The 21,210-nt window shown below is 33.1% G+C and overlaps 1 protein-coding gene across 6 annotated transcripts in view; it reads left to right on the top strand.

Moving 5' to 3' along the window:
• The window catches only part of LOC128993397 (ribosomal protein S6 kinase 2 beta), a 219,793-nt gene that overhangs the window by 81,355 nt on the left and 117,228 nt on the right, over positions 1 to 21,210 (top strand). For all 6 annotated transcript variants that reach the window (XM_054417276.1, XM_054417278.1, XM_054417277.1 and 3 more), the window contains one exon: positions 18,507 to 18,548. In XM_054417276.1, the coding sequence (XP_054273251.1) occupies positions 18,507 to 18,548 (42 nt within the window). The remainder of the gene's footprint in view (positions 1 to 18,506; positions 18,549 to 21,210) is intronic.

The following is a 21,210-nucleotide window of genomic DNA, read 5'->3' on the forward strand; positions in this document are numbered from 1 at the left end:
CCCTTGGCTACGCCCCATGGGCTTCCAAATTTTCGAAGTTTACATTTTGAAAGAATGTAAATATATCAATTAATTTAAGTCAACTGTAAATACTGAAATTTGGCAGTTAGAAGAGCAGAGGTTAAGAGGTACAGGTTCTGCTCCCGAGATATTCTAAAAATATAAAACACGTATTTCAAAGTAAAGATAAAACTTCTGATTACAGATAATAAGGTTTTGGTTATGTATTAACAGGCCATATAAAGTGGATTTAGCATATTTACACATTCAAGACTAAAAATTATAAAATAATTTATAAACAAAAATACTTTTTAAAAATGCCACGTTTTCAAACGCACTAAAGAATATAAAATAATTTATAAATATAGGCCTACTGAGAGAATAAATACTTGTAAGATTTAAAAGGAAAAACTTGGGGCGCATAATATCCCACGTTTTTCCTTTAAGTCTTACAAGTATATATTCTCTCAGCATATTTATAAATTATTTTATAATTTTTAGTGCGTTTAAAAGCGTGGCATTTTAAAAAGTATTTTTATATTTAAATTATTTTTAGACTTTATTCCGGTTTGGAAATGAACGAACATTACTCGTTTACCTGAGCACTATATAGCTTCGACTCAATTGGTATGTAGGTTTGTTGCAACGAGGTACATGAATACATTTTCTATTGAAAGAAGTTGCAAAGCCTACTGCGAAATATAGTAAAAAAACATAATTTTATGATGTTACAGTCGTAAAACAAAGCAATATGACAAATTACCTTAATCTACTAATGATTAACTATTTATGAATAATGCTACAACTCAGGCCATTATGAATCAACGCATTGCTACTACCACTTTTAATAATTCGTTAACCAATAGTTGTAGATAAATGTAACTAATTTCTTGTAGTGTTTACAAAACAAATTTCAAAGTCCTGTTTTAAGTTTATTTGCACTATTACAATAAACTTGTTAACAAATATGTCCACACACTTTAGATAATAACAACAAACCTTTATGATGCCCGATAGCATAGTGTGCCTATCTCTTCGACGTCCAAGTATACATTCAAAAATCGAATTATTGTTGTGTTCCAATTTGCTGTGTGAGGACGTGGAGCGCCTTCAGACTTGACGACGCAGCCGTCACATATATAGTGACGACGTGCTGCGGCCGTCAAGCTGCGGGCGTGCTGTGTAAATTCAAATCCCAAATGTATTTAGTCTAATCGAACGTTGTACATTTATTTTGTAATTTGACAGTGTGCGGTAGAAATATGCTAGGTTAGTAAACAAAGAGAGAAACCATATATTATTAAGTTACCTATATTTTTTCTCCAATCACATTTTGTAGCTCACTTTGTACTGTGTCGAATAATCATCTTTACTTCGTAATTTATGAGATTCTACGAATCACCTGACAAAACGTACACCACAGTTGCTTACCAGGCAATACAATATAATACAAAGTTTTCTTCTTCTGTCCAAGAAATCGTCATGTCGTCCCTTTGGTGACGAAATGCTCGGATACTTCCCATTGACTATGATAGCCAAAGTAGATCAAAGTTAGTACTGTACTTAATTTTTGAAGCAACCCGGAATGCATTATACAAGATTATATTAGGATTTGAAATACTTAAAAAGTTACATCTTAGTAATGGCGTTGTAAGGCTATACAAGAAATGTTTTCAAAATGAGGACGAATGGAACCCTTTGTTTTTTATTGCTAATATGACTTGTATTTTTTTAAATTTTTATTTATTTATTTTTTTTTTATAAAATCATGTAAAACTTTTAACTACTTTTCTTTTGACGGGATACCAAACTGTTTGCGATAGTTATAATATCATATCTACTGGATGGCTGAAGTGCAAATGTGGAATGACAACTTCTCTTGTCAGAATTTCCTGTATGTTCTATCATAGATAAAAGGAGTAGATCTATGTTTCTATCTATACAACATCCTCATATGAGTTTCTTCCACAGAGCAGAGAAATCTCTGCTTTGTGGTTCCATCGTGTTTAGTAAAGTCACAGAATCTATGCTTTTATCTAAATTAAAAGGTTCATTAATTTTGGCAAGTCACTTACTGTCTCAAGTTAGTGGCTACTAACAAACATGTTTACAAAATAAAGAAGAAGTTGAATGGTATGGTCATAAAAATGTCGAAAAAATTATTTTATATATTTTTCAGAATTTTATTTTGAAAACCACTATAGTTTTCAAATGTAGAGTATTTTAAGAGTTGGTTTAACGAATTTGTTTTTTATTTATTTGATTATTTGATTTTTGAAAGACCTCATTTACCGTCAAACAAAGACAATTTAATTTAGTTAGTAGAGAAAAAAAATATATACTATATTCATTCCTTGTATCATTTAATGTAAAAACACATTTTATTTTCAAGGTGTAAGAAATTGAATTTTTACTTTACAGGGTGTTACAATTTTAAAAAAATCAACTAAATATCTTATAAATGCATTTCTTGTAGGTATAATTAGAATAAGTAGGGCTCTTCACAAAAATCGGGCGAACGTATAGCAAGAAAGAAAAAGAAATTTTGTCAAAAGTTTAACAAAAACTGATTTGTTTCAGTAAAACATTAGTGACAATCATAAATGGCAAATTGGATTGCTGATAAATAAATAAGGTGCATTTTAAATGTCACATTTAATGTTTATGCTGTTAACTTAATTGAATCACAATTTCTGTCATGAAGTAGGGTAATTTTGTTTCGCCAACAGTAATAACAATTCATGTCATCTAGAGCTTTGGGCGATACAGTTACAAACTTTGAATAATAATTCCTGCCATAAAATGTTTATCTTCTTGCTAACAGTTTTACGAGTCATGTTATTTCACTTGGTCTAATTCTAGCTACACTGGTTGTCACTTGCGTATCTGTATAAAATCAAAAAAATTACACATTTTTTATTTTAATATTGCACCAGTATAACTTATCTGTTAATTTTAAACTGTTCTCATTGAATAGTATGATAGAAAGCGTTTACAATTTTTAATGGCTCTAAAGCTTGCGGTAAAACCAAAACCAACTAGAAACCAGATGTAGAATTTACATGTGACTAAACAATTTGTCGCGCTGCAAGATAAAGACTTAAAAATAAGTTTGACGCACTTAAAGTGTATTTCGTGGTAGACTTTAAATCCCTTGCAAAGTAAGATTTACCGGTTCAGCCTCGTTGTGAGCAGAACAGAACTATCCCTGAAAATATGACTGATAATTATAACCTCGTTGCAAAAATAATCATAGGTATACACAATAGCAGACCTTAACAGAATCACTACTATTAAATTTCCTAGTTGTATATTTTATACAAAAATTAATTAAGAATGTGGGTTTATCAAAGCTACGTAACAATGTGAAAACTATAATGAATAATGGCAAAGAAACAATGGTGCATATAGTGTGGAGATGGAGAACTAATTAATAGCAAGGGAAACTAAAATAAGAGCAATTCTTTTTCTTATTCGCCTAAACATATACTACTAATATTATTTTGATTCCAAAAGATAATCCGCACGATTATTTTGACAAATTCAAATAACAATTCGTGTTAAACCAACACAAATTGTGTTTTGGAAACGCGTGATTAATCGTGGACTTATTGTTAGTTATTGAATCCCTCAGCTCGACGAGTGATGATTTACACTGACCACTGACCACGGCTCTGATTGGTGTAAATAGTGTTGATTGTAGTGAGAGTCGTCGCTGGCTATGTGCAAATTATTGCTTTTATATTAAAAAACATAAACGCGGGTTTTTCAAATTTAGTGTGGGCCTACTATGTGGAATAGTTTTTGCTGTCAAATTAAGCGGCCCCTTGGAATTTGTAATCATAAAACAGTCAAGCAATCAAATATGGTACGTTTCTAAAACATATCAGCCAATCTTAGCCATGGTATTTACTTTTATAGTTTCCCCTACAAATGGAGCTATCTTTTCAAGACAACGTGAAGGCAAGCTAGATATATGGGCGGTCGTTTCGTGGCTGTTGTGCTGCTGTTAACGTGCCTTAGAAAACATTACATCAAATTACTTATAGTTTAGTATTTTAGTTTTCTTGACTATGTATTTAAGACATGTTAATCTTTAGTGGTTTTTACATTGACCTTCAAAACTGACCAATACAGATGTTTAATGTTAGTGCTTACTTATCGACCAATTTATTATTATGTTTAAAATATTCTACAATGTCCGCTGTTATGGCACTAGTGCGTGTTACTTCAGTTATCAGTTTTTAAAAATACTTGAAAGGAGTTTTATTTTGATATGTAAAACTAAATGTTTGTTCATGAAATTTAATATGCATTTTGCATGTTTCAAATTTGTCGTGTAATTACAATAAATTGTAATTATTGGGACGAAAATAACTCCAAAATGATAACTATAGGCATACTTACTTGCCCATTTTTTTAATTTGTTAATTTTCCTTTTTTATACAATGAGAAAACATGTTCGATTGAATTTCCAGCGACAATAAATCCAAGGGAAACTGACATCAGGAGGTGACAGAAGTTATATTCGGGTCATTTGTCACTATTTTACAACTTCCCGCCGCACACACTGCCACCTATCGGTAGACCTTCCAAACTTTTTACGATTCCATTTTTTAACTTTTCGATTACTGTAATGATAAATCTTGTTGGTGATTGTAGGAAGTTACAATTGTCAGACCGACCTCAGTTTAATGACCAACGGGGCTTTAAACACAGCATTGGCTTGTTATGGAACTCCAGCTGTTGTCAGAAATTAAAAGTGAGACATTTATTGATAGTTTCCATGGTAACAAAGAACAAACCCACAAAATTTAAAAATGTAAACAAGCAGAACTAACTGTCAAATTAATTTTGATTTCATAATTCCACACAGCTGGTACAAATATATTAAATACTGCATGATTATTAGAACAGGAACGGTATGGATCATAGACATAAATAAAATATGTCACTCGCCCGAATGTAAACATTTAACATTGATTTTAAATGGAACTGTCAAACTATATGTTAATGTCATTAGTATTGGATTCTTTCAGTTATGTCATTTGTTGACCGAGTCTGTCCAATATTTTTGAGCTGCTGTAATAATATTTTACAGGAAATAATTGTTATATAAATTCATGGATATTAGTAATAATTTAGATTCTACAATCATTGCTGTTATTAAAATTGTGTATCCGCAGCAAACCTTCAGACTAAGCGAATTTCCATTCACCTGGCTTAATTTCTACAAAGGTATTCCCTGAAAAGTGTCATTTTTTCCTATTTAAATAACATTAGGTTAATTTTATTATGAGTACATAGGTTTGCTGCTACAGGGAAGGTAGGTGTGTTTTTGTTGAAATGTCGATAGCTTAGTATGATTGTTATTGGTTTGCAAATCATGTAATACTTACTTTACAATTGCTCGAATTCGAGCAACATGAACACTAGTCTATGATAAAACTCCCAACATTTTTTTAAAAGTTATCTTAGCTATAAACAAATCTCCAATGCAATTATGAAACCAAATTAAATAAACCGGAGGTGAATATCCAACTATCATTGTTTACCTATTTAGTTATCAGATTCCGTTTTGTAAGCCTCATCCGTTGTAAACAATGCATTAGGTAAGCGGACCAGTCTATAGTCTGTCTCTTATTCTCCCTATGCATTTTCTGGAAGGTAACAAGTAGACTTACAAAGACTAAGTAATCTTTTAGTACTTCAAATAAGAGCTTATCTGGTGACCTGCGTGCAGCCTTTGACAAATCTGACACCAAATGATTTTCAGCGGAAAATTATTGAATATCTTTCTAAGAACGTTATGATTTGTAATAATCTCTATGTTACCAAAATAGCTGTCTTTGAGCTTCTTAGGTATTGCATCCCAATTTGTCGTGTATAAAAAGGAAATTGCTTTTAACATTGTTCTATAAGTCGTTGACAATACTGAGTACGATGGTTTAATTTCAGGTAATATGCTTACCAAGTAATGGTGGTTAGATAAAATTGTTACTTTGAGTCGTTTGATTTGTAGACTCCCAAATATGCACCTTTCGAGGCTTAAACTACAGTCGAAAAAAAACGAACACTCCTTGTTACTTGTGAAACTTAAACATTAAAATAAATAAAAAAACCAAATATTAGTTTTGCTATACGTCACTCTTTTGGTTTATTTATAGAGCTTATTAATAATATATTTCAGCTCGGCAGACTCCCTGAGTGAGTAGTTTAACCCAGCAAACCTAAAACCGGCCTTAGGCACGCACTTTTTTCATTTTGTGTATGCAAATTCAGTCAAGGCCTATGGAAATATTTCTAGTAAACAACTGAAAAAAATAAGGAAACACTATAGGTAACCTTGGCTTTAATAGAAGATTTTGAATTGAAGGTCAACCCACCACAATTTACCATAATAGAGTGATGTATTTGTCGAATGGAATAACCCGACTGGGTGTATCCCTAGTTTTTTAAGAAACGAGCTGATAGTTACGATAATTGTAGTTAGTGTTAAATCAATCAGTTAAATCGGTTATAGTAAAAGCCCAATAATCATGGACAGCTAGAAGAACCTACTAAACGTCATCCGAAACGAATCGCCGGCGTCCGTCTCAATCTTAGACGAACTCTTTAATGATAATAATTTTAGTAATTGTTCAGCAATATGCTCAATATAGCCCACCGAGGCTGCACAAGGACTAGGCTAGGCCTTCTACCGTGGACAGTGTGAGGCGTGTAATATTACAACGCAGTAGCTGAGTACAAATGACAAATTATAGATTTGTCGCAACACTTGGTGGTGAGGGGACTTTGAGGTTAATGTTGCGGGTAGTCAGTGGTTAGTTTGTGTTCGTTGTGGTTCTTGTAGTTGCAGTTGTGGTAATTGTGGTAAGTTCAGGTTCGTAGTTTGACAAGTTATTGTGATGAATGCTGAGTCTGAGACGGTTGGTAATTGGTATATATATGTCAAAAACTATTAAAGCTCTACATGTGCAACAAAGCAGCTCCCAACACCAGTTTTAACAAAAAATACAATTTATAACCAAACCATCTTTGTACATTATGGCAGTGTGTTGACTGTGTGTCTAATAAAGAAAACGCTTCCTTAAACCAATAAGGCTTCCCAGCATCAGTTAACCGATTCCCGCCATTTTGTACCATATAACATGTGACAGAGTTTATCACCCATCATTGTAATGCCGACCCTCAAATTGATGGTGTTTAATGGAGGAGAAATGTTACATAAGTGTTACGTTTTCCACTCCATTTAACAAATCTTCCACTCTGTCGCGGACCGACAACTTTACTGAGCTGTGCTTTTGAAAACGTCCCGACAAATTTACTTGGTTGTGATAGCTTGTGTGTGGGAAAGTGTGACTTACAGATTTGTTGTCCTGCGAAAGTTCAAGTAAGTAATGCACGTACAACCTAGTGTATTAACTAGAGTATTTGAAGCGTCGCTGTTAGGTTTTAATGGAAGACAAAACTGTTTACCATGGCGTGTCAAGGACTCATTTATCAAAAGTTGGGAGTCTCCGATCTTGAAGGGTGGGGGAGATAATGATAAATGAGAGGTTTAATGTCTCCCAGCCATCAGTGGCCTTAAATAAAAACGTGTTGATAATTATTCATCACAATGGTGGAAATAATATGAACGCGTGAGTGGGCTTTGATTGGCGATGCAGTAATAAATTTCATTAACTGGAAATAAAGTGTTGATATGTCCGTGTATTGTAATTCGTTGGATGCAATACCAATGATAATTGGATACGTGATTGAAATATATCCGACAATCATCGCTGCAGACAGGTGTTAATATGTATAGGTTTTTATCTGCTATTATAAAATATTTCTAAATCACACGACTTATGTTAAGCGACTTATTATTTCGACCTCATAATTTTAGATACGTCCGTGGTATTTTCCGTTATATAATCTCCTGTTATATCACGCCGCATTTAAATATATTTTTAATGTTGTAACTTATTTATCTTATTAAAGAATGAGTGTTATGGATTTGTTATCATAAACGTCACAAAAGTATTAAGTTACTCACAACTACAATACTTCTCTTATATCTCTTCCAAAACTAAAAAAATTGCATACATTACAATTTCATAAGTTCCACTCCCTTTTCCACTTTGTTGGTTTGACCTTATTAATAAAGTTAGATTCTCAGATAGAATCGCCATCTTGATGTTGTTTGTCTAGGTAAAGCATTGCCATCACTATTGACATACCTGACACAGTCATACATAGACGGGTTGTTTGCCAAGATGTAGGTCAGTGTAGGGTGAGGAGGGGGGGGGGGTGCCACAGGTACATATAATATTGTATATTGGCTCTGCTCCACGATATGTATGCATTCTCAGCCCTTTATATGTACATCAATTAAATGTTCCATTTGTATGCCACAGGTTTCAAACTGAAAACAATGGGCTGGGAAGTTTATTTTCTATTAGACATAATCATGAAAGTTGGTAACGCATCGGGTGGAAAATGTTTTGGTTTTCTTCTATAGTCTATTTGTTGATGAGGTGACAAATAAGTCTGTTGCAATGGTTTTTTGTTTCAAAACAATATTGGGATTTTTAGTAGATTCAATTAACATACGTAGAGTCGATTGTTTATAGACAAACCATTCTTCTCGATCTTATTCTTTGTTGACTTTTTATTTTCACGTTTTAACATTGTAAAATATGATTAGCTTGTGATCAACTGATAGTAATAATAGTTTATTATTACTCACAAAAGGCATTTTAAAGGAACCTGATTTAACAGCAAATACTTGTCAATAGTATTAATGTTAAAAAAAGGTCTTGAAAGGTTAAAACATATTTTTTTAAACATAGACACAAACATACAAAAAACTGGCCATTGATTTATGCCGAAAACAAGCAAATCCAATAGTGTTGATTTAAATAAAAGGCTTACTATTGGTTTGCGTTCCGACATGTTATTTTCTTTACTTTATTTATCAGAGTTAAATCAAATGCAAAATTGATCGCAAATGCATGAAATCTAATTCTAACATAACGTAAAAACTTTGCTTGGTATTAGCACAGACAAGGAAATATATATCTATCACCTAGTCTGTGGATATTAGTGAATAAATAAATCCCCAACGTCAGCAAAACAGTAATATAACTTCTCTCCGTGGCGCCACGGGTTCTCATAACACATATTGGCTCTATGCTGATGGTTTTGAGAGTTTACATTGCTAGCTTAACCTCGCTCTCAGCTGTGTAGGTGTAATACCTGGGTTACATCGTGGGTTTAAGGTTTGCTAAAATGAACCATCTCTGTCATATTGTTTCACTTTATCTCAAAAATTTTTTTGGCAGAGACATTTTTTAAAAGAATTTTCTACGTTCATTGGTTTGTTTAACGTTAAACCATTCAACCATTCAACATGTTAATTTAATTAAGTGACTCATTTCTATAAAATCATTGAGCTTTGAAGGTTGAAAAACGAGGATTGCTTAACGTAATAGTTATTTGTGTAACTAGTGGGCAAAGTGGCACTTTGCTGCACACGAGAGCAATGTTTACGCCCTAGAGAAAGTAGTACCCGGTCCGTATCACTCCGCTATTTTTCGACGGCAAGAAATGTGCTCCGCGACTTGAGAATATAGTTCCGTATGTTTTTGTAATTTGAAGTGGTTTCCGTGCCTAAAAAATGCTTTAAAGGTATTTTCTTGTTTATTAAGATCGTAGGAATGTTTTAAAAACGTTTAAAAGTAAAGTCCAGAAAGTTCAGAAATACTGAAACTATAAAACACGAAATGACAGGTTAAATCGTAGTTATAATAGTCAATTAACTGCTCATAGTATTATTATTTTTAAGTGTTGCCAACCTATTTCCAAGCGTACACGGATTACGTGTATCATAGAACCACGCTGTTTTGTGTTGTTTCGTTGGAATCCTGATGTGCGGCAAAGTATAAACCGTACGGCAAAGTATAAATATGCAGCAATTAGCAGCTTTCTGTACTATAAACATTACAAGGAAGCCAACTTTGTCGGGTGACTGTAGGAAAAAACAGTTTACACGTTTGCGTTGTTTATTTCAACAAATGTATTCGGTTCGCTTGAAAAGGTAGGTTTATTACCCCTGTGGAATTAATTAGTGTTGATTGCACGTATTGGAATGTGAAACAATGACGGATACAACAAAACGTGTAGGAAACCACTACAGGGCGAATTTATATTGGTAAACCGACTCATTTTGTTCATGCTGTTAGCTAAGCTTGCCTGTGAAAATTACCCCACTTATTGGTGGCACAGCTAAAACAAACATTTTTGTGAAAGTTTTTTTCATCAAATAATCCATTAGTGAACATAAAAAACCTTTGTTCCTTGGCTTCAAAGGTGAACTTAAAACGTGCTTGCCACCAAGAAATATAACTACGCGTATGGGTTACCACTTGCATCCAGTCTGTTCCGATTTTATTGATGCCGGCCTGATGTTTAAATATTGTTTTTCGTGTTCGTGTGTGTTGACCAAGACTTCTGGATATAAAGTCTAAATTTTTTGTCGGTTTTGACAATGGGTCACTCTACTTAATAATCCACTAAATAATCTAAATGACTGTATACGTACAAGATATGACTTTACATAATTATAAAGGCGTGCTGTGCTGTAAATGGATTATAATTAATCAATCGAATACTATACATCAATTGAAAAGACAAGATTTTGCTCTCTGTCATTTTTATTTATGTATACAATGGTGTTTGGATCGAGTAACGTTAGTTTTGAAGCATAGTATTCACATAGCGTGCACTGTACAGCAATTGCATGTAATTAAACATTCAGTTCGGCAGTGCTATCTTGATCCCATGTATTTACCGTTGGATGTTGCTGCACGTAACTCATGTTACAGTATTTAGCCAATTACGTTTGTTTTAATTATAAAGTAGAATGTTTTGTAAAGTTTCATTATCATCTAGTTAAAAAAGACAAATATGTTGTCGAAGAGAAAATGTATGTTTTATAGCTTCATTAATGTATGTTCAGCTGTTTTATTAATCAGAGGTAGAAAATTCACTAATCATAACCTGCGTATTGTAAACATTTTAAATATCTTATTGGTCCGATAATGTTTTAAAACTCCAAAAGAATACTGAGCCAATGCAAATTTAAGCTATCAGAGCTATGATGATTAAATGTGCTTCGGAGTATAAATTCGAAGCTCTGGGGACCCCATTAAAGAAACATAAGTATATTTCTTTTCTTAGGAAATGGAAACTATGCTCAAAGGTTCAATATCAGCCCAGGTAAGGTAGAGATTACTAAAGCAATATCACTCTAGAGGCGTCGGTGTAGTGATGCTCCAACATTTACCTACACTGACCCATCCATGGCTACACTACTGTATGTATTACCTTAGTGTAGTAAGTAGGTCTAGTCAGAATTATTGACTCTCGCCGTATGTATAATGTTTTATAAGGTTATTCTATCGAGAGAGAGAGAGAGAGAGAGAGAGAGAGTTTGGTGTAAGTATAGATGGAGATGAGTTTGAAGTTTAACGTCTTTCATTTAATGATTTAGAACATGCCAAATAATATTTCATTACTTTGTATGATTCCTCTGCACCCGCCATAATTATTTTTTCCAGTATTTATATGTGTCTGTAAACAATTTAGTAATTTTGCTCTCATAAAGTATGTGTAAGCATAGGTAGAAACAAACTTTTATGTTATACAAAAGTAATCGTTTTGGTTGGCTTAGTATATGTTATAGAAAATTACAATAAAATACTCTAACTTCCTAAAATGATAAAATAACTCCTTAACTTTATTTAAGATCACTTAAACGTAATGGACATTAAAAACAATATGTAAAAAACTTAACAAATCAAAGTGAGATCGAATTTATATTAACAATAGACCTACCTTTAAATTGTATGTTTTGTAAAATGTTGATTGAGTCGCTCGTTTTCATGTTGTAATTTGAACTCTTGCAAGGCCGACTTTCTGGCATTTTAAATTTGATCAGTTAATTGTTTCCTATGATAGTTTTTCATTGCTTTAACACACTTGCCTTTCGGGAAAATTAGTTGAAATCTTTCAAAAGTATAATATATTTAGTAAAAACTTAAAAATGCGGATATTTGTTAAACAAAGCGTTTTTTGAAAGAAAAGCTATACTAGATTTTCTCTTTGTCTTGGCACATAAAACCTTTATCGTAGTTTGGCGGTTTTTTTTTCTGGGCACCCTCACATTGGGCAATCTCTTTAGTGATACAGAGTAAAACTGTATAAAAAAGTATACAACTGGTCGGTGAACTGAACCGAACTGTGTTCACCAAATCACTTGCACGTCAGAGACGAAGGTTGACAGCTACCTTTCAAGCGGCTTCCACATGATCTAATCGTGAATCTCTTCACAAATCAAGTGTCTTCCTGCTGACGTTTCTCTGTCATACAATATAAATCTATATTTCTACTGTAAAAACATACGTGAATTGTTATTTTGACATTTTGTGTTCATTGTCATGGCAGATGTTTTTGCCGTTTATGCAGTGTAATTTTGTTTTTGTCGTAAATGATTTTACTATTTAGGTTTAGGATAAAAGATTTTTAGTTTGTTTACGCTTAAGACATTTGAAAAGTTGTGTTTTAGAGAACTGCCCAAACGCTGATCTTATTACAATAAATAATTGTCTATCATAGTTAAATGTCAATAATTGATATCCCAAATACCAAAGTCCTTGGGACCTAGTTGGCTCAACTTTCAAACCAGCGTCCAAGGATTTGAAAGTGAGCACTACACACTACTACTCAGGCAATTTTCCCCAACTGAAAAGAAGGCTTTCTTGAACGCTTTAATTACTGTTAATTACGTGTTATAATAGCTGTAGTCATTTTTTGAATAAAACTATTCGAAGTGTAATTCAGCCAACGACAGATGTCCTGTTGTTGTCCTTTCTGTTTTATTCTTTCTTGTATTCCAACTTTTCAAACGGGCAACGTATTAAAATTTATTTTAGTTCCTGTCAAAAAGCACAGTATGAAACACGTTCATGTTTTTTTACTACACACCAGAAGTAAAAAATCTACATGTTTGTACAGGGTGTATAATTCAGTAGCCAAAGTCAATGTTGTAGTGAACATCATGTTGTCGTGAGTTGTGTTAGTGATCTTATGAAATTCATAAGTAATTGAGCAATATACTTTATCATCTTTTATTAGAGAAGTACAAATATTTAGTAACCAATTCTTCCTGAATTGATTTCAAACTGTTGTTTCTTCCAATGGAGGATAAAATACTTGGCATTCAGAGGAAAACATTTAGTTTTGGTTGTGTTTAACAGTGTTTGCTTAACGAAAACAAATTTCCTACAAATTCTAAAATGTAAAAACCCAGTTTGCAGACGATTATGGCTTCGTATTTTCAATACACAATATCCGCTGAGACATAAAACTTGATGGTGCTGAAGACAAGACCTTGAAGGGCAAATCCTATCAGAGGCGATGCGATCGATAGAGATAAACTCAGCGAGCCTGAGCTGCATTTAAACTAACGGAGAGTTGAAAACTGCATTAATTTTAAACAAATTGTAATGACTCGGTTAAAACAAATGAAAATACATCATAGGTTACCTAACCTGTTTTCTATAAAATAGCCAAGCTCATGAAGAGTTGTCAAGTTACACAGTTTTAAAGTTCCATCACCACATTTAAAACTTTGTTGTTGACATGTTTTCCTGGTCAGGATTTTGCCTTTAAGTATACTAATGAAGTTTGATTTATCTTTTATAGAATTTGATTTACTTACTTTATAATCTAAGATCTAACACTTTACATGTAAACAACGTGATAACAATTTTTGTATTTTCAACAAGTAAAAAATCCGTTGTTCTACTAACTATATATTTTTTACGTTATAAATTTTGATTTTGTGAAAAAATCCATTTTGCTTATGAAATATTGAGTTGCAATGTAAATATTTCCAACTCATTGAGATACAGGTAAGGCACCCAACATACGAGTTTGATTCTCAGAGAAGTTAGTGTTCCGACACAAAACATTTCTACCACGAAGGGAGATACTTTTTTATTTCGAAAGAAAGATTCCCGTCATGATCCAATCTGAGGGTGCTCCTGCTCAATGATATCTCGTCTCCATTCTGTTGAGTTCACATTCTCACTCGATCTGGTGTAGTCTATTTCGTTCCAACTAAACACACTCCTTAGTTTAGAGTTAGTATATTCTTGTTTGTTTTCTGATATTGACTGAACTATTTCTTGTTAAATAGTTTCATGGCACGAGTAGTAATTGTCTTAATAACTTGGTGATAGAAGTGTTGTGGGACAAAATATAGCCGATAAAAAAAAACTGACCTAAAAGTTTATATGTCACGTATTTGTTAACTTGGCGTTTAATTACAAAAAAAAATCATTCAGTCCTTGATCCTTATAGTTTTATTTTATAGAACATTCTACTTAACTCCGTTTTCCTATCACCCTTTAACGAAAATCGATACAGTATAGTTGAAATTGTACAGTTTTTGATTATGATATCAAATCCTAATGAGATTTGCCTTTAAGTTTTACTTAATTTTGATACAATACTTTACATCAAATTAACGAGAGGCCATCGCTTATACTTAAATGTAGCTAAAAAGTTGAGGAAAACCTTAACATGTTACAAACCCAGTAAAGCCTTGTGGAAAAATTCACTTTAAGCAAAAATAGTATTCAACTGTTTCACTTTCACTTGATATCTTGTCAATATATTTATTGGAGTTTTTCTAACATGGAGTGAGATTGTTATCAACATAAAGTTGATTCTATAACGTATTTAAAAAAAGTTATATGTTTAACTAAAACAATCTAGCAAAGATATAACTGTCCCGGTTGATTGAAATGAAAGCAATAAAGTGCTGTAGATGTATTCAGATTTATATTTAGCTGAACGATACTCAAGTATTTGAACAAGTGAGTTTCAATTTCTCCAATATTGAAGTTCTGAAAAGCAGAAATTTGAGACGCAATACACTCCAGCTTTGCTTATCTAATATCTTTTTTGTTTGGTAGTACGTGGTGTTGGGGTTGCGTTGAACTTTCCGTGCGTGTGCGGCTTTTGCTCGAAATCGAGAGTAATATATTAGGTACTCGAATTGTACTAATAATATTGCTTGTATTTATGGCACATTCAGACTATTATATCCTAATGTTAGGGTTTCATCACTTAAATTTCATTTGATAATTTGCTGGTAAAAAGACCAGTTTTAAGTAATCAAGCTGCCTTATTAGATAAATATTTGATCTTTACGGACTACATTTCTTGTTGATATTTGTGTAGTAGCATATCGTGTAAATTTAGCATGTCAAATCGAAGTACTGTGTTTTAACATATCTACCTACAATGCGATTCGTTGTGCAAAGGCAAAGGACTTGGCATTGACCAAAGGGAAGTAAGGTAGTTAGTTATCCGTGCATTGTCTGAACGTTGGCCTAATTATCATCCAACATAGTCCTGTGATTAGAAATAATCAATTACCAGCACAAACATAAATTACTATAATGTGTCAAAAATCTATTCTTTTAAGGCTGCATGTGGCAATCAGCTAACACATAACAAACTCTCTAAACACTTCAAGTCAGTTACATTGTCTTGCAAACAATCGAATGACATTTTTGTGCAAATTTCCTCGCCTTGTACACTTGTACAGCTCTCCTCGCCCCCTATCTTGGTAGTTGGAAGAAAACCACTGAATCAAGGCAGTGACTTATTGACGTATGGCGGGATTTGAACTCCGGGATATCAAGGAAATAATTTACTCGCTTAAATAACTAATAGACCGGTGTTGTTCGTTGTATTTACAATGAAAATGTGTAAACGTATTTAACAGTCGTAAAATTATCTAATCCTTTATAATGACAATTAATTCTCGATTCGGGTAGTTAGCTTTACAGCTACACTCCCCATTACCGGGTTAGAGACATCTAATTCTAACGTAGTGAAGCGTTCGAACTGTGTCAAGACGTCAATTAATCATACTAGTTAACTCAATGTGAAGCCACAAAATCAGGTCGAAAATCAAGTCAACTATAAACTTGTTGTGTGGAGACCAAACTTTTAATTGGCTAACTTGGAGCAAACTTGAGTGTGTTTGGAGCAACAGTTTTGATGTTGTGGTTACAATGTATCATCGAAATCTGTTGTAGGTTACCTTGCAGTGGTCAATAACAACACCTGACTGACAACAATGCATTATTAGAAACAGCTGATCGTATTTGCCATTCAAAGTGGATACTTTACGAAGTATTCTTGGTATTGTTCACTCGAATTATTTTTTAACCAATAGCATAATTAGTGACATTACAATATTTTATTGGACTAAAATGAGTATGTACACTTGAAGTTAGTGCGATATGTCGGTGTCTCATGGTATTATTTAACTTAATCGTAAACCGAGTCTGAATGATTCCCAATAGTTATCTTGGAATAGTCAAACCTTTATTATTTCTATTATAACCACAATTTTCAAATGTTATTTCTTTGAAAAGAAAATTATGTTATTTTCAATTATGAATATTTGCGCGATATAATAATTTTAACTCGTGGATGTTAAATGCCAGTATCGTGATACATTTTTGGACCCCTTAGCTAAATGTCCCTAGCAGTAAACCTTGATATAGAGCAACAACGTCGGACTAGTTCAAGTCTACTTAAGGTAAACTTTTTTCAGTACAAAAATTAGATTCAACATGTATGTTGTAATTATATTTAACTGAAGTGATTCGGAGGCTAACATCATGAAATATTTTATAATAAAGAAAAGATGAATGTTCAAATGAGTCTTTAGTGTTTGGTCAGTTGGCAACTCGCCGTCTCCTGTAATGCCTACGGGGTGTGTTACGGCACTATCCATCGACTCACTAATAGGATTCACCCCTAAGGTCTTGTCATCCGTTTATACAGCTACAGAAGGTCTTATGACATAATCAATGCCAAACGGATTCAACGGTTAATTTATGGTGCTTCTCCGCCTACAATTTGCAGGCTACTTACCAACAAAATGGAATAGGCTTTCCCAATATTAACAGGTGCAACGATTTGTGAGCTCAAATTTGTCACCTGCTCAAAATATAAAACGATAGGTTTGTTAATTGGATACTTCATTAACATAGCTCTTAATGCTATGACTAAAGTATCAATTCATAACTTTACAAAAACATTGAAGATATTGAAAATCGTAATTTGTATCTGTATCTATTTATACATAAGAATATAATCGTTTTAGAAAATTCATTAATTGTATGATCAAATTTAATAAACCAATGATAATGGTAAGGGTCGGCGCGGCAGAAACAGAAGTAATATAGTTATTTTACAGCTTCCACTCGCGTCATGGCCATTTTATCGTTCGTCACAACCTTTGTTTTACTACGCGTGTTTTATATTCGAGTTTGTGTGGCCTTAAAACCCTCCGAATGTGGAATTTAGATGTATGCTATGTTTAGAGCCAATATCTTTCCTCAATACATTAAATAGAATGTTTTTCATGTTTGATCAGTTTTGGTGATATGACCACTACTACTTTTTATAGGAATTGGTGTTTACTTAATTTAATATATGGCTTACATACGTTTTCTTTATTTTGATTTCCCAAAGATTACATTTAAATAGCACATTGCATTGTAAATTAATTTTAACTAATACCTTGTACTTAGAGGAAAAGAATGCCAACAATTGTATATTAAGTAGATACCTTAGTAAAAAGCAGAAAGTAGATGTTTTTCAGTACAAGTATGTTTTCTGTGGTACAGCAAGACACTTCACGTGCCAGGCTTGCTGTAGGCGGGATTTCATCCAAAACCCACAAATACCTTCCTGGATGAGCTGCGTACGAGACTTTTTGCCATAATACCAGCAAGTTCATCCGACGAGTTGTTTGCTTATTTGTAGGTAGGCCTACGGACTAAAACCTTACTACACACTACCGTCTGCTATAGGGTCAGGACGGGGTAGGCCATGACACCCCATGGACACGTTTCATGTATTGTGTATTCCCTACACTACACTATCGTCTGCTAGAGTGTCACGACTCGCTAGCTGATCTCGTTATGATAGCAGCCCCCGCAATACATTGATCGTGTGGGCGATGATATTGTATGGCAACCTCATCTAGGATATTTTCGCCATTCTGTTTACAATTTTGTATGTGGGTGATCGAAAAGATATAAGTACTTAGTAGTTAGTAGTGACAGGCGATGTCTTGGTTCTATTTTAAAGTAGTTATATATTCTTAATAATGTTCCATAACAGTGAAATTTATACATAAAGAAATTAGCTTTATACATCTGTATTTCAATGAACAATTAATTGGTGAATACATTTTAAGAGTAAGATCCTTAAGTGTGTTGACATTGGCACATTTACCAGAATCGTAGTTTAGTTATCACCTACTAATCTTTCCTTCTGAAAAACATATTTGTTTGTATCGCAAGAGCATATAAAAATTAAAATGTTTTTTTTCTGTGATTGACTTTATTGTTCTGTTTCAGACTGCCAGCACAGAGGATATGGTCGTCGACCAAACTATAGAGGTCAGTAAAAATTATTATTTTAATGTTCTTAAAATACTTCTAAAACTTACTAATCCATCGTAGGAAATTGTATAATAAACCTATTACATGATAAATTACATTTAGATTCAAATAATTGTTGTAGCTAAATTAAATGGGGGAACCACAAATGTGACCAACATTGAAAAAGGTTTATTCATTTTTATATTATTATAAATCATAGAGATTAATTTTTGCTGTTTTTCCTGTTAAATACAGGCAGTTTATGGTTTAAATGTATGGTTTATAATTATGTAGAGTCTATTAATAAGATATATTATTTAATACGCCATAGTATTGACACAAGTATGCTCTAGTAAGCCACTTACACTAGATATTACACTATTAGCCTAATTACTGCCTCTGTTTATACACCTCATACCGTCATTGACCTAATAGCCTGTAACAGAGGTGGATTTTCATTCAATAACACCTAGTTTGGGGCTAATTACAAATCTACTGCCATTAGTCAATAGAATTCCACGTTGAATCAGCCATTTAGAAACACTAAAGAGCTATGAGAGCATGTCAATCTAATTGTCTTGCCCAGACGTTATTGGACCAGATAAGTTACAGCACGAGTTTCGTGCTGAGTAAAGTAGATTTTTCAACTATGAGTATGAACGTGTTAATTGATGAAGTACCCTATATTGTTTTTCATTGAAGTACAAGTTTTCTTAAGATGTGACACTGCACTGTATATTGTTCCTTCTATCTGTTACCAACTGCACTCCACTACATTGGGATATATGTGAAACCAAAAGTAGAAAATGTTCTAAACTTTGGTCAGGTTCCAAACTTATAGTTTGGTGACTCTTGTAACTTATAACATATGTTTTGCTTGTATCTTTCAAACTTACTCTTTTGTTATTTCTACTTATGTTTTAACAGTGAGGAGAAACGTACTTGTGGTAAAACTTATTTTAGCAATTGATAAGTAGCATTATCGCATTTTATACTTTAAAGGCAGCAAGTTGCGATTTTTTACGATTTGCAGTTAGAATATGGTCCAATTTATAATATATTTCAATAACTCGTAAGTTGCCTTTTTAGAGCTTATAGTAGAAACACGACGTGTTAATTTACTTAATACACTTGTCGTACTAGCTAAATCCAACAAAAAGTTATGCTTTTAGAACTCTGAATTTACGATACAATAATTTGACAAAAAATATTAAAACGTTTATGTATCCTTTGGTCTGAGTTTGGCTGACTTAAATCATGACCTTTCTGATTATGTATTAAGGATGAGTGAATAAGGGCCATTTATTTTATAATCTTGATACTTAGAGATTCACTCACGATCATTTACGTGGGTTTAAACACCTCTACTTTATAGAAGTATGACTTCGTAAAACCAAACCAGAAACTCCCAAGGCGCTCAACTCCAAGATAAACTGTTCCTGCGGCAAGTAACTTAGGTTTCATCGCTTTATTGACAGGACACACTAAAACTTTGCGAATCAGTGACAGTTGAGAATAAAAGAACCGAAGGTCCTGATTTTATATCCTTCCATAGAATCCAAGAATGTGTCCAAATTGTGTTCATATTTAAATATCGAACATTACGAATTTTGCACTGAAATCTTGATGACATTTTCGGCAATTTTTTTAAATGCTAGTATTAGGTGTCAAATACCCAGTGCGGGTTGAAACCTGAAGCACCGTTTTACATAAGGTCAAGTTTAGGGTTAAGACCCCTCCAAAGACACTGTCACAGATTTCAAAGATGACTCTGATGTCGTTAACATTAGTCATAACTATTTTATCACCACTCTATTTACTTACAACAACAATAACTACTTCTTTACTTGAAAATAATTGTTTTTTGTAATTATCTTTATATGATTGAAACCATTGGAGATATTAATTAATTTAATTACTACACACACTCACACTATCTTCATAGAAGAAGAGGAGAACGTTTTTAAAATCATTATGCGCATAATGTAGTTGTATTCCTATAGTTTGTCTTAGTACATGGATTTGATAACAATAATCCATCCAATCTTATCTTGTTCTGTTTCACTCGCAAAATATTTTTGTATCTTGTTATGCAAAATACAACGTGCAATGCAGGTAAGAGATGTTCTGAAATTTTGAAACAATGTGTTTGTGATTTGCAGATTGTTTCCGTATATTTATTTGTTCACTTTTACGTGATATATTAGTAACAGGTAACAGGATGAAATCTTTAATGACATTGACTATTGTTAATATTTGAGTAAAATCAGTTCAATTTAAACACGCCTTCAGGAACGCGGCGTTATCACTTCTTTTGTAATAACTTTATTTTCACAAACCTTTACACAGTTTAGTGTTATTAACGATCGCTTATTCAAGCGACGTTCAGGGAAGTCTAGTTTGAAGCAACTTCTTGTTAATCATTACTGCTCCGAGTTACATTCAATTATCACTTCTGAGCGCTGAACAGGTTCGCAGTTCGGTCGTAAATTAGAGTATCATAATTAAACTTAATTTGCTAGCTTCGCTCTTCCAAGAACTCGTCTCTCATTTACTTTTCGACATTACAATTAGTTGAACATTGGGGTAATTTTTTACTTGCATATGTGTTTACAATAACGGAGATTTCAATTTAGTTTTTACGTGTGTTAGTTTGTTTAGTGAGTAAATTCAGATAGTT

This window comes from Macrosteles quadrilineatus, unplaced genomic scaffold, assembly GCF_028750875.1.
Source record: "Macrosteles quadrilineatus isolate MER2022 unplaced genomic scaffold, UCM_ALF_1.0 Scaffold_4__1_contigs__length_99947679, whole genome shotgun sequence".
NCBI lineage: Eukaryota > Metazoa > Arthropoda > Insecta > Hemiptera > Cicadellidae > Macrosteles > Macrosteles quadrilineatus.